The following is a 16,058-nucleotide window of genomic DNA, read 5'->3' on the forward strand; positions in this document are numbered from 1 at the left end:
AGAGGCATGTGGCAGGGTCTACAGTCAATCACGGACTACAGGAAGAAATCCAGCCCAGTCACGGACCAGGATGTCTTGCTCCCAGGCAGACTAAATAACTTTTTTGCCCGCTTTGAGGACAATACAGTGCCACTGACACGGCCTGCAACGAAAACATGCGGTCTCTCCTTCACTGCAGCCGAGGTGAGTAAAACATTTAAACGTGTTAACCCTCGCAAGGCTGCAGACCCAGACGGCATCCCCAGCCGCGCCCTCAGAGCATGCGCAGACCAGCTGGCCGGTGTGTTTACGGACATATTCAATCAATCCCTATACCAGTCTGCTGTTCCCACATGCTTCAAGAGGGCCACCATTGTTCCTGTTCCCAAGAAAGCTAAGGTAACTGAGCTAAACGACTACCGCCCAGTAGCACTCACATCCGTCATCATGAAGTGCTTTGAGAGACTAGTTAAGGACCATATCACCTCCACCCTACCAGACACCCTAGACCCACTCCAATTTGCTTACCGCCCAAATAGGTCCACAGACGATGCAATCTCAACCACACTGCACACTGCCCTAACCCATCTGGACAAGAGGAATACCTATGTGAGAATGCTGTTCATCGACTACAGCTCGGCATTCAACACCATAGTACCCACCAAGCTCGTCATCAAGCTCGAGACCCTGGGTCTCGACCACGCCCTGTGCAACTGGGTACTGGACTTCCTGACGGGCCGCCCCCAGGTGGTGAGGGTAGGCAACAACATCTCCCCGCTGATCCTCAACACTGGGGCCCCACAAGGGTGCGTTCTGAGCCCTCTCCTGTACTCCCTGTTCACCCACGACTGCGTGGCCACGCACGCCTCCAACTCAATCATCAAGTTTGCGGACGACACAACTGTGGTAGGCTTGATTACCAACAACGACGAGACGGCCTACAGGGAGGAGGTGAGGGCCCTCGGAGTGTGGTGTCAGGAAAATAACCTCACACTCAACAAAACTAAGGAGATGATTGTGGACTTCAGGAAACAGCAGAGGGAACACCCCCCTATCCACATCGATGGAACAGTAGTGGAGAGGGTAGCAAGTTTTAAGTTCCTCGGCATACACATCACAGACAAACTGAATTGGTCCACTCACACAGACAGCATCGTGAAGAAGGCGCAGCAGCGCCTCTTCAACCTCAGGAGGCTGAAGAAATTCGGCTTGTCACCAAAAGCACTCACAAACTTCTACAGATGCACAATCGAGAGCATCCTGTCGGGCTGTATCACCGCCTGGTACGGCAACTGCTCCGCCCTCAACCGTAAGGCTCTCCAGACCTCTCATGTGAGGTCTGCACAACACCGGGGGCAAACTACCTGCCCTCCAGGACACCTACACCACCCGATGTTACAGGAAGGCCATAAAGATCATCAAGGACATCAACCACCCGAGCCACTGCCTGTTCACCCCGCTATCATCCAGAAGGCGAGGTCAGTACAGGTGCATCAAAGCTGGGACCGAGAGACTGAAAAACAGCTTCTATCTCAAGGCCATCAGACTGTTAAACAGCCACCACTAACATTGAGTGGCTGCTGCCAACACACTGACAATGACACTGACTCAACTCCAGCCACTTTAATAATGGGAATTGATAGGAAATGTAAATATATCACTTGCCACTTTAAACAATGCTACCTTATATAATGTTACTTACCCTACATTATTCATCTCACATGCATACGTATATACTGTACTCTATATCATCGACTGCATCCTTATGTAATACATGTATCACTAGCCACTTTAACTATGCCACTTTGTTTACATACTCATCTCATATGTATATACTGTACTCGATATCATCTACTGTATCTTGCCTATGCTGCTCTGTACCATCACTCATTCATATATCCTTATGTACATATTCTTTATCCCCTTACACCGTGTATAAGACAGTAGTTTTGGAATTGTTAGTTAGATTACTTGTTGGTTATTACTGCATTGTCGGAACTAGAAGCACAAGCATTTTGCTACACTCGCATTAACATCTGCTAACCATGTGTATGTGACAAATAAAATTTGATTTGATTGGCTGAATAGCTGACTACGGTCGGCTAAATAGCTGACTAAGGGCGGCTGAATACGACTGGCTGAATAGCTGACTACGGTCGGCTAAATAGCTGACTAAGGGCGGCTGAATACGACTGGCAACCAACCAGCTATGTGACTGACATGTATTGATAGGCAGTGAGGGAGGTCCTTACAGGCATCTCTGATGTAGAGCAGCATGGCTACGAAGACATAGTCCACCAGGTCTAGAGTGATGCTGTCAGCGAACAGGGCATCCCACACCACCAACAGGTCCTGCAGGGGGAACTCACGGCCAAACAGCAGACGCACCCAGCGACTAGAGACGCAACGTTTAAAGAGACGCAGGCAGACACACACATTTAAACAGATGCAGGCAGACACACACTAGAGAGACAATTAACAGACAGGTGGCAGTACTCACATGCCGTATATCTGCGGGGCGATCTCCAGGCGGTTGACATGCATGTGCAGCTCCACGTCGTGCTTCTTCACCAGCTGGTCCTGGATGCGGTTCACTTTGGTCACTATGGCAACAGACGGCCCCGAGTCTTGCGGACGGGCGAACGGCATGCTGGTCAGCATCTCATCCTTCCCCTGAGGAGAACGTTCAGACAACATCATCAGTGTTCAGATGATGTCAACAGTGGAATAACATGAACATAAAATACAACGCTGATATACGTTAGAATAGCAGAAGCAGCTACAATGGAGCTTCAGTAGCCGGTGAGTGCTACAACTTTAACAAGAGCACTGACCCTTCTGACTTCTCTCTCCAAGCTGGAGAACCAGGGTTCTGCTGTCTCCATCAGCTGGGAGAACATGGCACTGCAGAACACAGACACACAGAGGAGAACAGAGTGATATGGACTGGGTCTCAACAAGAACATGTTAGAAGTCTGACCTGTCCATAGGATTTCCACATTTAGAATGTAGAAGAATGTCAAATGCATATTTCACTCACTAGGCATCATGCTCATGGAACATAGGATTCAGTAGAGACAGCATCTCCTCACTGTGGACCAAAGACAACCACATTAGATCAACACAAACCGATTTGGAGGAATGGACAGCATAGGGTGTAACTGAAGGGTAGGAGATAGATGTGAAGTAGGGGTGCCGGTGTGACTGACCTGGGGTACGCGGTCTCGCTGGCGTGCTGAAAGGCCTGATGGTCACAGTGCAGGACAAACACGATAGGAGCCAACAACTCATGCATTCCCTGCAGACAGAGAGAGTCAGCGAGGTCACAGATACCGAGAGAGACAGAAAGAGAACATGATTCAGCATGGCCTGTGTTTCTCTCAGCGTGATGCACGAGTTGTGCTATCAGTTTTGACAGAGCATCATTAAACTTAATTAACCAGTGGCCAGCCGTATGTCACTTCCTGTTAGAACATTGACTGGGCATCCATGCTCTCCCTGTGTAGCACAATGTGGACAGTATACGGTCTAGTCTAGGAGTTGCAACAGCATGCCTGGTGGCCCTGTCATGGTGTGCAAATTGAACATTGTGTGCCTGGTGTAGTGGTACCTGTTTGTACAGTAGCAGTTCGTTCTCTCGGGCGTAACAGAACAAGATGTCTGTCAGCTTGGTCCTGACAGCCTCGTCTTGGAAGTAACGCATCTCAGGAAAGCTACAGACAGAAAAGAGGAACAAGAGAGGATAGAGGGAGAGAAGAGAAAACATTTAAAAAGAGGGGAGAGGAGAGAGAAGTGATGGGAAAGGTAAGATGGTGTTTATATGAGAGGCATAGAGTAGACCGGAGAAGGACTTTAGTGACTTTATTTGATAACCAGAGCTGTATTTAAAAGTGTAGCAGACTCACGTTCTCATCACATCCTGTTTGATCATCCCTCTCAGCTCTTTGTCCTGGAAGAACTTGTTCCACAGGCTCTGGACAGGAGGGAGAGGAGAGCACAGGGACATATGAACCAGGAAATACACCATAAACCAGTTCACCATACTTATATGTTACAATACATTATAACACAATATAGGGACATACAGGTAACTGCCAAAATAATGGAAACACTTGAGTAAATTAGGGATATAAAGTATACTGAAAGCAGGTGCTTCCACACAGGTTGGGTTCCAGAGTTAATTAAGCAATTAACATCCCATCATGCTTAGGGTCATATATAAAAATGTTGGGTAGGCCACTATTTTGGCTACCATGGCTATGCCCCCATAGGATGACAACGCCCCATCCACAGAGTACGAGTGTTTACTGAATGGTTTGATGAGCATGGAAATGATGTAAACCACGTGTGATGGCCCACTCATTCATCAGATCTCAACCCAATTAAACACCTATGGGAGATTCTGGAGACGGTGCCTAAGACAGCGGTTTCAACCACCAACAAAACACTAAATTATGGAATTTCTTGTGGAAGAAGGTGTCGAATGTATGCCAAGGTGCGTTGAAGCTGTTCTGGCTCGTGGTGGCCCAACGCCCTATTAAGACACTATGTTGGAGTTTCCTTTATTTTGGCAGTTAGCTCTACATCATAATAAAGTTATGATATACATTTACAACAGGGATACCCCCATAGTCCTGTGATAGAGGGATATTTAGGACATCCATATACCGCATTATGGATAAGGAGTTGTATTCAGAGAAACTCAGGCTTCACTACACTTACCCCCTCGTCTTGTGAGAGTGGATTGTTGACCACCAGGTCCTGCTGGCCTGCAGCTTTACGGGGGTTGGTGATGTGCTGAGACGAGAGGGGAGAGAGTCAGTGACTGGCACACACACATACACACAGAGACACACACACACACAATAACTCACAGTCTCTTTGATCTTCTCATACTGGGCTCGCAGCTCCTTGGTCTTGTTGAGCCATTGGCTCTTATCCTCAGGAAGGACCTCCAGGTACAACTAGAAGACAACAAGACATGCTAGAACTTCCTTCAGATACCATCGACCGCACAGTAGCAAATAAAACATTAAACACTATAGCTAAAACACCTTTCACACAACAGTCATATCAGTGTTAACTTTTAATCTATTGTTCCTCCCGAGTGGCGCAGCGTGTTACTACAGATCCTGGTTCGATAACGGGCTATGTCGTAGCCTGCCGCGACCGGGAGACTGATGAGGCGACGCACAATTGGCCAAGTGTCATCCGGGTTAGGGGAGGTTTTGGCCGGCCAGGATGTCCTTGTCCCGTAACACTAGTGACTCCTGTGGCAGGCACGGCACATTCATGCTGACACTGTCACCAGCTGTACAGTGTTTTCTCCGACACATTGGTGTGGCTGGCTTCCATGTTAAGCGTGCATTGTGTCAAGAAGCAGTACGGCTTGGCAGGGTTTTGTTTCGGAGGATCTTCGCCTCTCCTTTGTCCATACGGGAGTTGCAACGATGATACAAGACTAACTACCAATTGGATATGACAAAAATCAGGGAGAAAAAGGGGTTATACATTTTTTAAATTAAAACCGTTCAATCCCATTACCTAGGTCTAGATAATCAAATAAGACACAGCCATACACAGAGTATTCTGAAGAGAGAGAAACCTGAGAGCCATCTTTGTGAGTGGTTTACCTTCCAGCACACACTGCGGAATCGGCTGCTCCGCAATCGGCCACTGATGCCTGCCTGCCGAATCCTGGCCAGATAATTACTGTTCAGGAACAAGTCATCCCATTCTTTCCTTCGGAGGGAGGTGGGTAACGGGAGAGATGAGAAGTTTTGGTGAGTTTGTGCAATTTTATTAAATCTAATGTGCAATACACAGAGAATTAGATCTGCATGTGACATGGACCAAAATATAAATCACACGCACACATTAAGCATGAACACACACAGCACAGCAACATGAGTTCTTACCTGTAGGAAAGGAAGGTGGACTCAGACTCCGAGTAAGACAACCTGCTACTATCCAGAGATCCTCCTGTAAAACAAACCAAGCAGTTCACACACGCAGCCACTAGAAGGCGGCATTGACACCAATTACATGATCAGTGAGGCTCATCTTCAAAGTAATGGATGTTTAAACGCATCCTTCTCTTTGACAGATTTCAATAGGCATGTTCAATAGCATGGTTTCTACCACATTACATTTACCAATGAAATCATGTCACGGGGAAAAGGACAGCGGTATGTCTCGGGGTATTTCTCAAGCGTGAGTAAGACGCAGGGAAGTCACAAACCTAAAATCATCATCATACATAATAACTCATTTGCCCTGCAGGTTAACACACACACACACACTCCTGGGAGCTGTCAATCAACATTAGTTACAGAAGTGTATCATGTGACGTTGCTCTGGGGACACTCACTATGAAAATTCATTAGCTAAACACGCTAACCCATCTTTCGTCCGCAGGCGTCATCAGCTGTGTTCATAACTCACCGTTATACAATCCACTACACACTCCATACCTTTCTCCGTCAATATTTCCTTTGTCACAGTCTTTCGTTATCCCCACATTCAACTACCTCGCATCCCCCCCCCCCCCCCCCCGACTCTCCTTCGCTCGTCATTAAATGGTGTTTGGTTATGAATATGAAGTGTTAATAACTGCTTAATTAAGCCTCAAATGGTTGCCATAAAGGGTTAACATATAAATATAGCTTTAATGAACATGTTGACCCACCACGGCTGTGGTTCTTGTTGAAGTTGTGGAGAGGGTCGAAGCCAGGCTCCTGCTCTCCATCAGGCTGGAGAGGGTGGTGGGTCTCGAAGTTAGGGTGCTGCATGACCACCACACAACAGAACCTGGGATGAGAACAACAGGAGGGGTTAAAACTACCTGTGTACCACCACAGAACAAGAAACACAGAACAAGAGTAGGATGACTGCAGCAGTAGACACCATAGAGTAAGAACAAAACACCACAGAACAAGAGTAGGATGACTGCAGCAGTAGACACCATAGAGTAAGAACAAAACACCACAGAGCAAGAGGACTCATCTGATAAAAGATTCCTTAATAGAAAATGACTCAAGTAAAAGTCACCCAGTAAAATTCTACTTAAGTATATTTTAAACCAAAAACTTTTACTCAAGTATCAAATATAACTACTAAAATATACCTAAGTATCGAAAGAAAGTCTAAATAATTTCACATAAATTATATTAAGCAAACCAGACAGCAACATTCTTGTTTTTAAAATTTACAGATACTCACGCCAACATTCTGGCATCATTTACAAACGAAGCATGCATGTTTAGTGAGTCCGCCAGATCAGAGGCCGTAGAGATGACCAGGGATGTTCTGTGGATGTGTGAAGTGGACCATTTTCCTGTCCTGCTAAACATTCCAAATGTAATGAGTACTTTTGGGTGTCAAGGAAAATGTTTGGAGTAAAAAGTACAAATACTTCTTTCTTAATGTAGTGAAGTAAAAATGGTCAAATATAAATTGTAAAGTACAGATACCCCCAAAAAACTACTTAAGCAGTATTTTAAAGTACTTTAAGTATTTTACACCACTGGGACTAAGTTTAGTAGAGCAATTAAAAACAGAACAAATATACCCATGTTATGTACCTAGTAGGTCGCTCAGGTCCTCTGGCACTGGCCTTTTAACTATCCCAAAGCCCAGGACCAAGAGGCATGGAGAGGCAGCCTTTTAACTATCCCAAAGCCTAGAAACAAGAGGCATGGAGAGGCAGCCTCTAGTTATTTTGCCCCAGCCTCTGGAATAGCCTGCCAGAGAACCTGAGGGGGCCTAAACTGTGGACATTTTTTTAGCTTTGCTTTTCCTTAGTGTGCTTTTTAGTCGTTCGTTTTTATTGTTATTTTGTTTATCCTCTTAAGCGTTTTGTGCAGTTTTTATTTTCATTCAGTTTTTTTCCTGTGAAGCACATTGAGTTACATTCCCTGTCTGAAATGTGCTGTATAAATAAAGTTAGATTTACTAATAATATTATCCAGTTCAGCTCCAGGCCTATGCTTTTTGTCTGTCTTTGTTCCATGTCAGTACTTACAGTCACAACGTTGTGTTCCTCCTCAGCCGAGACTCAGGAAAGATGAGGGTTTAGGCTATCTGAGAGAAACACAAAAGAGACATTCAGGACAAAAAGAGAAACGAAAAAGGCAAAGGCTTGGCATTTTTCCTCTGTCCCTGGGTATAAATAGGATCAGTTGGGGGAATTCAACACAACATAAGGCTACGCAGTATAGGCTAGGCTTGTGCAGTATACCGTACACAACTACTCATACAAGTGAACTAACAAAGATATGCCAAATAAACTACTCCATCTCAGGTCTCCAACTATCCACATGGTTTGCTAACCAAATGGCTAGCTTGCCAGATCGAGCTTCTTGGTTACGACAGATACGATCAATTCCTTCCTGGATCAAAATCCCTGCAGCCTAAATGGGTTGTGTGCATCAAATGCATGTTTGGAAAGTAATAGTGCCCCTTGTGTGCATTGCCAGTAATACCGAATACCTCCTTATGGTACAGGAACGGTATGAAAGTGTGGGTACCGGCCAACCCTAGTGTAGGCTACTCAAATGTCTGTTGAGTGGCTTTGAAACGTCACTGACATAGGATACACTGATTTAATAAGACAGAATGGACAAGATTTGATAAATAACACATCTCAATTTACAAAGGAAAACATTCTAATCACATACAGAGACAGTCAAGTGGCTTGTGCATAAAAACAACCACTTCCATGGAGGAAGAGCACAGAGCAGGGATAGCCCAGGGAATTCTCACCCCATATTCACTAAATCAAATCAAATTGTATTTGTCACATACACATGGTTAGCAGATGTTAATGCGAGTGTAGCGAAATGCTTGTGCTTCTAGTTCCGACAATGCAGTAATAACAAGTAATCTAACTAACAATTCCAAAACGACTGTCTTGTACACAGTGTAAGGGGATAAAGAATATGTACATAAGGATATATGAATGAGTGATGGTACAGAGCAGCATAGGCAAGATACAGTAGATGGTATCGAGTACAGTATGTACAAATGGCATTTCAGACTGACAGCTCTGTGGGAGATCTGTGACAAAAGAAAGACAAAACATTGACACTACATGCTCCTACCAAAAGAAATGACCAATCAAGACGTTTCACATAACAGTACAATGACACGGACATTGAGCAGGAACTTACAGAACTAGTCGACGACATGCCGTTCATCAAAAGACGCCAATGTCTTAAAATTGTCCTCAAACCATGTTGATTTAATTAAGGTTAAACCCGTGGCCCACCCGAGGGACATAGCGGTCTAAACAACTGCATCGCAGTGCTAGAGGCGTCACTACAGACCCGGGTTCGATCCCAGGCTGTGTTGTAGCCGGCCGCGACTAGGAGAGGCATGAGGCCGTGCACAATTTGCCCAGAGTCGCCGGGTTAGGGGAGCGTTTGGCCAGACGTCCTTGTCCCGTCACACTCTAGCGACTTCGGTAGCCAGCTGTACAGTGTTTCCGGGTTAAGCGAGCAGTGTGTCATGAAACAGCGCGGCTGGGCGGGGGGACACATGGCTCCCGACCTTCGCCTCTCCAGAGTCCGTACGGGAGTAGCAGGGATGGGACAACACTGTAAATACCAAATTGGGTATGACAAATTGGGCAGCAAAAAAGAGGGGTAAAAAGTTCCTCCCAAAATAAAAATAACTAAAATATATATATGTTAAACCCCGCCACCTCTCCATTATTTATCCTGGATGGGCATCTTCCATGGTTATGTATGTGTGTGTATGTGTGTGTACGTACTTGGGTTATCACAATACTATAATACCTGATATTCCATTATTTATCCTGGATGGGCATCTTCCATGGTTATGTATGTGTGTGTATGTGTGTGTACGTACTTGGGTTATCACAATACTATAATACCTGATATTCCATTATTTATCCTGGATGGGCATCTTCCATGGTTATGTATGCGTGTGTGTACGTACTTGGGTTATCACAATACTACAATACCTGATATTCCATTATTTATCCTGGATGGGCATCTTCCATGGTTATGTATGTGTGTGTATGCGTGTGTACGTACTTGGGTTATCACAATACTACAATACCTGATATTCCATTATTTATCCTGGATGGGCATCTTCCATGGTTATGTATGTGTGTGTATGCGTGTGTACGTACTTGGGTTATCACAATACCTGATATTCCATGGCAAAAAGGAAAGCAAAGACAATTCCTTGCCATGATTCCTCGGAGTATTGCAATGCTGGTATGGTGACAACCCTAGTGCGTACACATAAGCTTAGCCTACATAACACACAATTCCTTCCACTGCAGCAGTGAGAGCATTATGCATTTTCCTTTATTAATTATGGAAATCACCCAACAAAAGCATCTCCTTAAACCCATTAACGAGGCGCATGGAACCCGGCTTTGATAAATCAACCGCGCACACTATCAAAATATAAATAATGTTATATGCGTACTCTATGTTCCTGTTTGGCTCTGCAACATCTGTTCCTCACAAAGACTAATGCCTTCAAGTTATCTGAGTTTTCCCCCCTTTTAAAAGACAATATCTCATTAAATAATTCAAACTAATCTCCAACAATAGCTAGAGACATGCTGTGAATAGGTCAACAATAATGCACTGCATTTCATCATGATGAAGTTGAGCAGATTCTTCTCAGAGTTAGGCATGTTTCAGAAGTGTCCGAAGGGCTCGAATCTCAGAACTATAGTTGAGGATCCTTATTGAGGAGTTCTTCTTTACCATAGTTGAATAGTTTCATTCATTATGCCTCTACTCCCAGAATCCAGAGGCTATTCCAACATTCTGAATTCCAGGAAGAGGAAACTTAAGGAATAACTGATTAAATCACTCAATCTTGTAATTCTGAACGGGATGTTGAGCTCCTCATATAAAATCACTCACTAGTCAGGCCATGTAAGGGAATGTAACAGACGGACTGTACTACTGAGACGTGTTGTGTGTTGCGTGTTGAGTGTTCACGGCCATGTCTGGTGGAAGGTTTCACTTCCTTTCTAAAAGTTATCCTCCAGAGAGTAATCTTCTGCTCTGCAACAACGGCAAACTTCTCAGCGCAAATAACACATTAGGTACTGCATAATGTACTACATATCACCAGGACATACGTCAATAATTCACTGAATTCATTTTTTATGATGTAATCAAATAAATATATAATGGAAGGCATTAATAAACCAATAGGTAAATTGCTTGCACTGCTATCTACAAACTTACATTGGGATGAGAAGATACTTTGTGTATATATATAGTATGTGGACATCCCTCCAAATAAGTGGATTTGGCCATTTCAGCCACACCCGTTGCTGACAGGTGTATAAAAATTGAGCACACAGCCATGCAATCTCCATAGACAAAGATTGGCACTAGAATGGCCTTATGAAAGCGCTCAGTGACTTTTAAAGTGGCACTGTCACAGATTGCCCCCTTTCCAACAATTCAATTTTTCTAGGAGCAACAAAGGCTCAGCCGCGAAGTGGTATGCCACACAAGGTCACAGAACGGGACCGCAGTGCTGAAGCAGGAGCGGGTAAAAATCGTCTTTCCTCGGTTGCAACACTCACTACCGAGTTTCAAACTGCCTCTGGAAGCAAAGTCAGCACAATAACTGTTTGTCCTGGGAACGAGCAGCTGCACACAAGCCTAAGATCACCATGTGCAATGCCAAGCGCCGGCTGGAGTGGTGTAAAGCTTGCTGCCATTTGACTCTGGAGCAGCGGAAGAGCGTTCTATGGCGTGATGCTTCACCATCTGGCAGTCCAACAAACTAATCTCCACATACTTTTGGTCATGCAGTGTACTTGCCTGTGATTTAGCCTACTGTAACAAGGTCCACTGAATCCCACCTCTGTGTGGGAAAAAAGGGTCCACTGGGACCAAACGGAACAAAACAGGGAGAGACCTACCTTAACTTGTCCAATAAGAAAAGCTTGTTTTCATATTAATTTGCAAAACATTTTGCTACGTGTGCAATAATGAACACAACCCAGGCATTTGAAGATAGTCTGTAAGCCATTAATAGAAATCATCATGACACATTTGAGTCCTCCTGCCCTGACCTGTACATGACCTCAGCCAGTAGCCTAGATACATTATCCTAGTTGATTGAAGAAGGTACGATGAGAACACATTAAAGAAACAGAAGCCTAAATTAGACAAACACCTTAGAAAATAAAATGAGAAATGCAAGTGAAATACATATAGCTACACCTTCATACCATCAGGGATATTAATAGAGCACCATTATCATTCACTTCCTCTTTACTATAAACAGATTGAGAACATCACTTGCTGTTAAGAGGTGAAGTTAGTTTGTGTGTGTGTGTGTGTGTGTGTGTGTGTGTGAGAGAGCGAGACGTAGGACTCGGAAGGCCCAAAACGGTTGAAAACCAATTGGGTATAAACTGAGCTAGACATAGAGGCTGAGTAGCCTCTGCCCAGAGCCATAAAGCTCTTGTGCTTTCTGTGAGGCTTTGATTATGGTGTTTTAGAACAGCAGATCAGCTGAGAGGCCCTGGGCATTCTGAGTTATGACAACATTGGAGACAACAGCAGTACAGCAGAATATACTGAGGGAAAACCAGAAACAGAGAAGGGTACTTCAGTGCCAGTAGAGAGGACGAGCCTGACGTCTTTCATGTGACTGAGGGTCCATTTTAGTGGATGTAGTACACTATACAGATTGCTATCAAGAGGACTCCGAAACAACGAAATGGAACTTTCCTGTGCATTAATAACAAACTTGTATTCCATACGTAAATACGAATAAAATTGTCAAATTACAAGACTAGTTGGTTTAGCAAGGGGAAAAGACAGGAACATTCCAGCTAGCCATGATTGGCTGAGATTATGGGATGGGCTGGACATGCTGGGAGATGAGTTTGGATTGGTCTGCCATGCTTCTGTCTATAACATGAGCTGTTCAGCATGCATTGGCAGCCCTTTTTACTGTACCGTTTTTGAAAGATATAATGTTAGCTATCGAGAATAACAAACGTTTTGCTACTTTTCTCAACAATAACACTTTCTGCACACACCACAGTCAGTGTGAACTGGAGTGACTTAACAACGCTGGCCAAACAAGATGTACCTACAAACAAAAATAGTTGAATGGTTCCAGTCTGCCATGAAGCGTTCATCCATGTATGCTGGTAAGAGTCTAGCTACATTTTCAAAGATATATCACTTTTTAAACTAAATTTGAAACTTTCTTTCCAAGTTAAAGCATTAGCTAGCTAGCGAACGTTGGCATGCTAGCTAAGGTTACTTGTATGATCTGTGTAATAATATTATTCAAATCAGAAATCACTTTGCATTACTAGTTAAAGCCTAATGTTAGCTAGCTAACATTGAACCTAGTTGGTTAGCTTTAGCTACCTGCAGATTCATACTACAGCTATGACAATGTTTGTATTGGTACAGTGTCTTCAGAAAGTATTCAGACCCCATGACATTTTCCACATTTTGTTAGGTTACAGCCATATTCTAAAATGGACTAAATAGTTTCCCCACCTCATCTATCTACACAATCTATTCACTACCCAGGGAGTTGTTTCTCTGAGACTGTCACATCCGCTTGCTCTATAGAGGTTAGGCTGAGGTTTCTGATAAGCAATTTGTGACAAATGTATTGGTAAAAAAAAGTCCTACACTAGCCAATATCAGTCATTGTTCGGTGACTGAACAGTGAGGGGTCAAAACAACATGACACACGTCACCCGTTTCAGGACAATAGGCGTATGTCACGGGTCACTACATCACAGAAGAGCTGTTTGAACGTAAACTTTTTTTTAAAAATCAAAATGCGTGTATCTCACAGTAAAACTGCATAAGAGTTGTTCTCCACTTTCTGGAGAACCAAGTTTTGAAATCAGTGGAATCTGAGTATAAATAGCTAAGGAGATGGAGAAAACACCGGTCTCTGGATTACATCTTCAAATTTATGGCAACCATGGCATCCGTGACAGGAGACACGTCCATCTATGATGTATCCCGGGTAAGATAGTCTAGCTAGCTACATTTTCAGATATTACACGTTTCGAATTTGGACAGAAAGTAGTTTCATTTCAAGTTAAAGTGTACTGTTAGCTAGCTAACGTTAGCTGGCTGGCTAGCTAACATTACATGTATGATCTTATTATATGAATCTCAGAGCCATTTGCTTGGCTAGTTAAAGCCTAATGTTAGCTAGCTAACATTTAACCTGGTTGGATAGCTACCTGCAGATTCATGCAGGGTAGTAACGTCATGAGTTGGGATTATGGCTCATTGTTTAGCTAGCTAGCAAAATGTCTTAACAAAAGACTCCACTATTCAAATAACCATTTCTGGTGCGTTCGTAAATTCAGTCTGACCAGCTACTCCGTTTTCAGAGCACTCTCGTCTGAGTGTGCCAGAGCGCAGAATAACTAATGAATTTACGAACTCTCAACACCCTAGGCCGAGTAAAATGGTCAGAGTTTGGGTGGGGGCTAAAGCTTAAGAGGGTGTGAATGATGCTGAATGGGTGTAGACAAAGAAGAGCTCTACAGTAGGTACCAAAACATTCCAAGGCCATTTTCTCAAAAGTGAGGTTATAAGTTTATCAACTTTCAAAGCAGAATTACTTTTTCATTGTTCCTCAAATGCAGTGTATGATATACCATTGTGTAGCTCTGTGACTCTGCTTTTATCTAATGTAAAATAACTATTTCAAATGTTGCTACATAAGACCGAATCAAGGCGGTTGGTCTTATATTATTGCAGTTTCTCATTAGTGGTTTACCCCACAATACACAGATCGTTTCGTTTGAGTAGGCTATGTGCTGGCTGGCTGCTAATTTCAGTCTCTGCTGTCAGTGCACCTCGCTCAGAGATCAAAGGTTCGATACTGACAGAACGCTTCTCTTATGGTAAAGACCCCTCCTGTCTGGGCGGCCTCTGGCCAAAACAACTCTTATACAACCTGACTATGCTGGGTCACGATAGTGTTGTTGGCACCTGTAACTTGGACATAATAAAAACAGGTAGACATAGGCTAGCTAGTGCTTGCCATTGTTTAAAATAAGAAGCAACATAGCTAGCAAACAGCTTTGGGACAACATCGGGAGTCTATTGTTTGGACTCCCTGATTTGTGAATCGTTCTGGTGGTTGGAGAAGGAAAATATCCCCAACCAAAAAATAGCCGGCTACACACACAAAAAAACGATCTGTCAACAAAGGCATATTTATCATCTCTAGGAACTATATTTAAAGTGAAATTTGATCCTCGCTATAAAATAAACGCCTGAATCAACCTGCACGGTTTTCTTTATAGAAAGGGTGATCAGACCAATTTCCACCGCAATGACTGTCGATGTGCAATATATTGGCATGATATAGTTAGCAACTAGCTCTACTAGTTAGATGTCCAGCATGGTGGTAGAAAAACAAACTTTTTAACTAGGTAGCAACGCCATGCATATTTACAATCGCTAGAAAATACTTACGTAGCTGACTTCTAGCTAGCTATATAATCTAGTCGTCAAACTGTCTTGCAAGTATTTTTCGGGTTAGCGTTCAGGCTAGCTGCACGAGCTTTCACACAGGCCTAGCGCTACACTTCCGACATACAGCTCTGTGGCTAAAGACAAATCAATATAGCAACTTCATACAAACGCACGGGTTATTTCCAGTTATTAAAAATCCCATTGCATATTCCGTCGTTTAATGTGAGAGTGCATTTTACCTGTTCTGCTCATGCGGGGCTCCCCATTCTGTGCTGTCTTCTGATAGTAAACAGTCGCGAGTCAAGTGTGTTGAGGCACAGCTGATAGAACATGTGACTAGGGAGATTAAGTGATTTCAGCGCGTGCGCGAGATGCATAATAATCCCTGAAATAATACATCATAAAAAAGACAGAACGGGCTTGCAAAATAGTAACCTTGTGATATGTTTCATTTATATAGTCTAACATATCCTACATCAAAACATAGCATGCATGAGATGGGCTTCACTGTATTTCCTCTGTCATGTAATGAATAGGCCCATGCTGATGAAGATGATGATGAGTGTGTGGTGGTGAACTAATGAATGA

The 16,058-nt window shown here is 43.6% G+C and overlaps 1 protein-coding gene across 1 annotated transcript in view; it reads right to left on the bottom strand.

Moving 5' to 3' along the window:
• Positions 1 to 15,792, bottom strand: part of LOC139373742 (TBC1 domain family member 5-like) — a 34,870-nt gene extending 19,078 nt beyond the window's left edge. Inside the window, exons 1-14 of the mRNA XM_071114667.1 lie at positions 15,710 to 15,792; positions 8,003 to 8,061; positions 6,668 to 6,789; positions 5,898 to 5,961; positions 5,613 to 5,721; positions 4,854 to 4,943; positions 4,702 to 4,776; positions 3,885 to 3,952; positions 3,590 to 3,692; positions 3,189 to 3,277; positions 3,020 to 3,070; positions 2,814 to 2,883; positions 2,480 to 2,652; positions 2,232 to 2,374 (exon numbers count right to left, since the gene is read on the bottom strand). Coding sequence (XP_070970768.1) covers positions 2,232 to 2,374; positions 2,480 to 2,652; positions 2,814 to 2,883; positions 3,020 to 3,070; positions 3,189 to 3,277; positions 3,590 to 3,692; positions 3,885 to 3,952; positions 4,702 to 4,776; positions 4,854 to 4,943; positions 5,613 to 5,721; positions 5,898 to 5,961; positions 6,668 to 6,770 — 1,138 coding nt within the window. The 5' untranslated portion in view covers positions 6,771 to 6,789; positions 8,003 to 8,061; positions 15,710 to 15,792. The remainder of the gene's footprint in view (positions 1 to 2,231; positions 2,375 to 2,479; positions 2,653 to 2,813; positions 2,884 to 3,019; positions 3,071 to 3,188; positions 3,278 to 3,589; positions 3,693 to 3,884; positions 3,953 to 4,701; positions 4,777 to 4,853; positions 4,944 to 5,612; positions 5,722 to 5,897; positions 5,962 to 6,667; positions 6,790 to 8,002; positions 8,062 to 15,709) is intronic.
• Positions 15,793 to 16,058: the final 266 nt, after the last annotated feature.

This window comes from Oncorhynchus clarkii, chromosome 18, assembly GCF_045791955.1.
Source record: "Oncorhynchus clarkii lewisi isolate Uvic-CL-2024 chromosome 18, UVic_Ocla_1.0, whole genome shotgun sequence".
NCBI classification, from domain to species: Eukaryota; Metazoa; Chordata; class Actinopteri; order Salmoniformes; family Salmonidae; genus Oncorhynchus; species Oncorhynchus clarkii.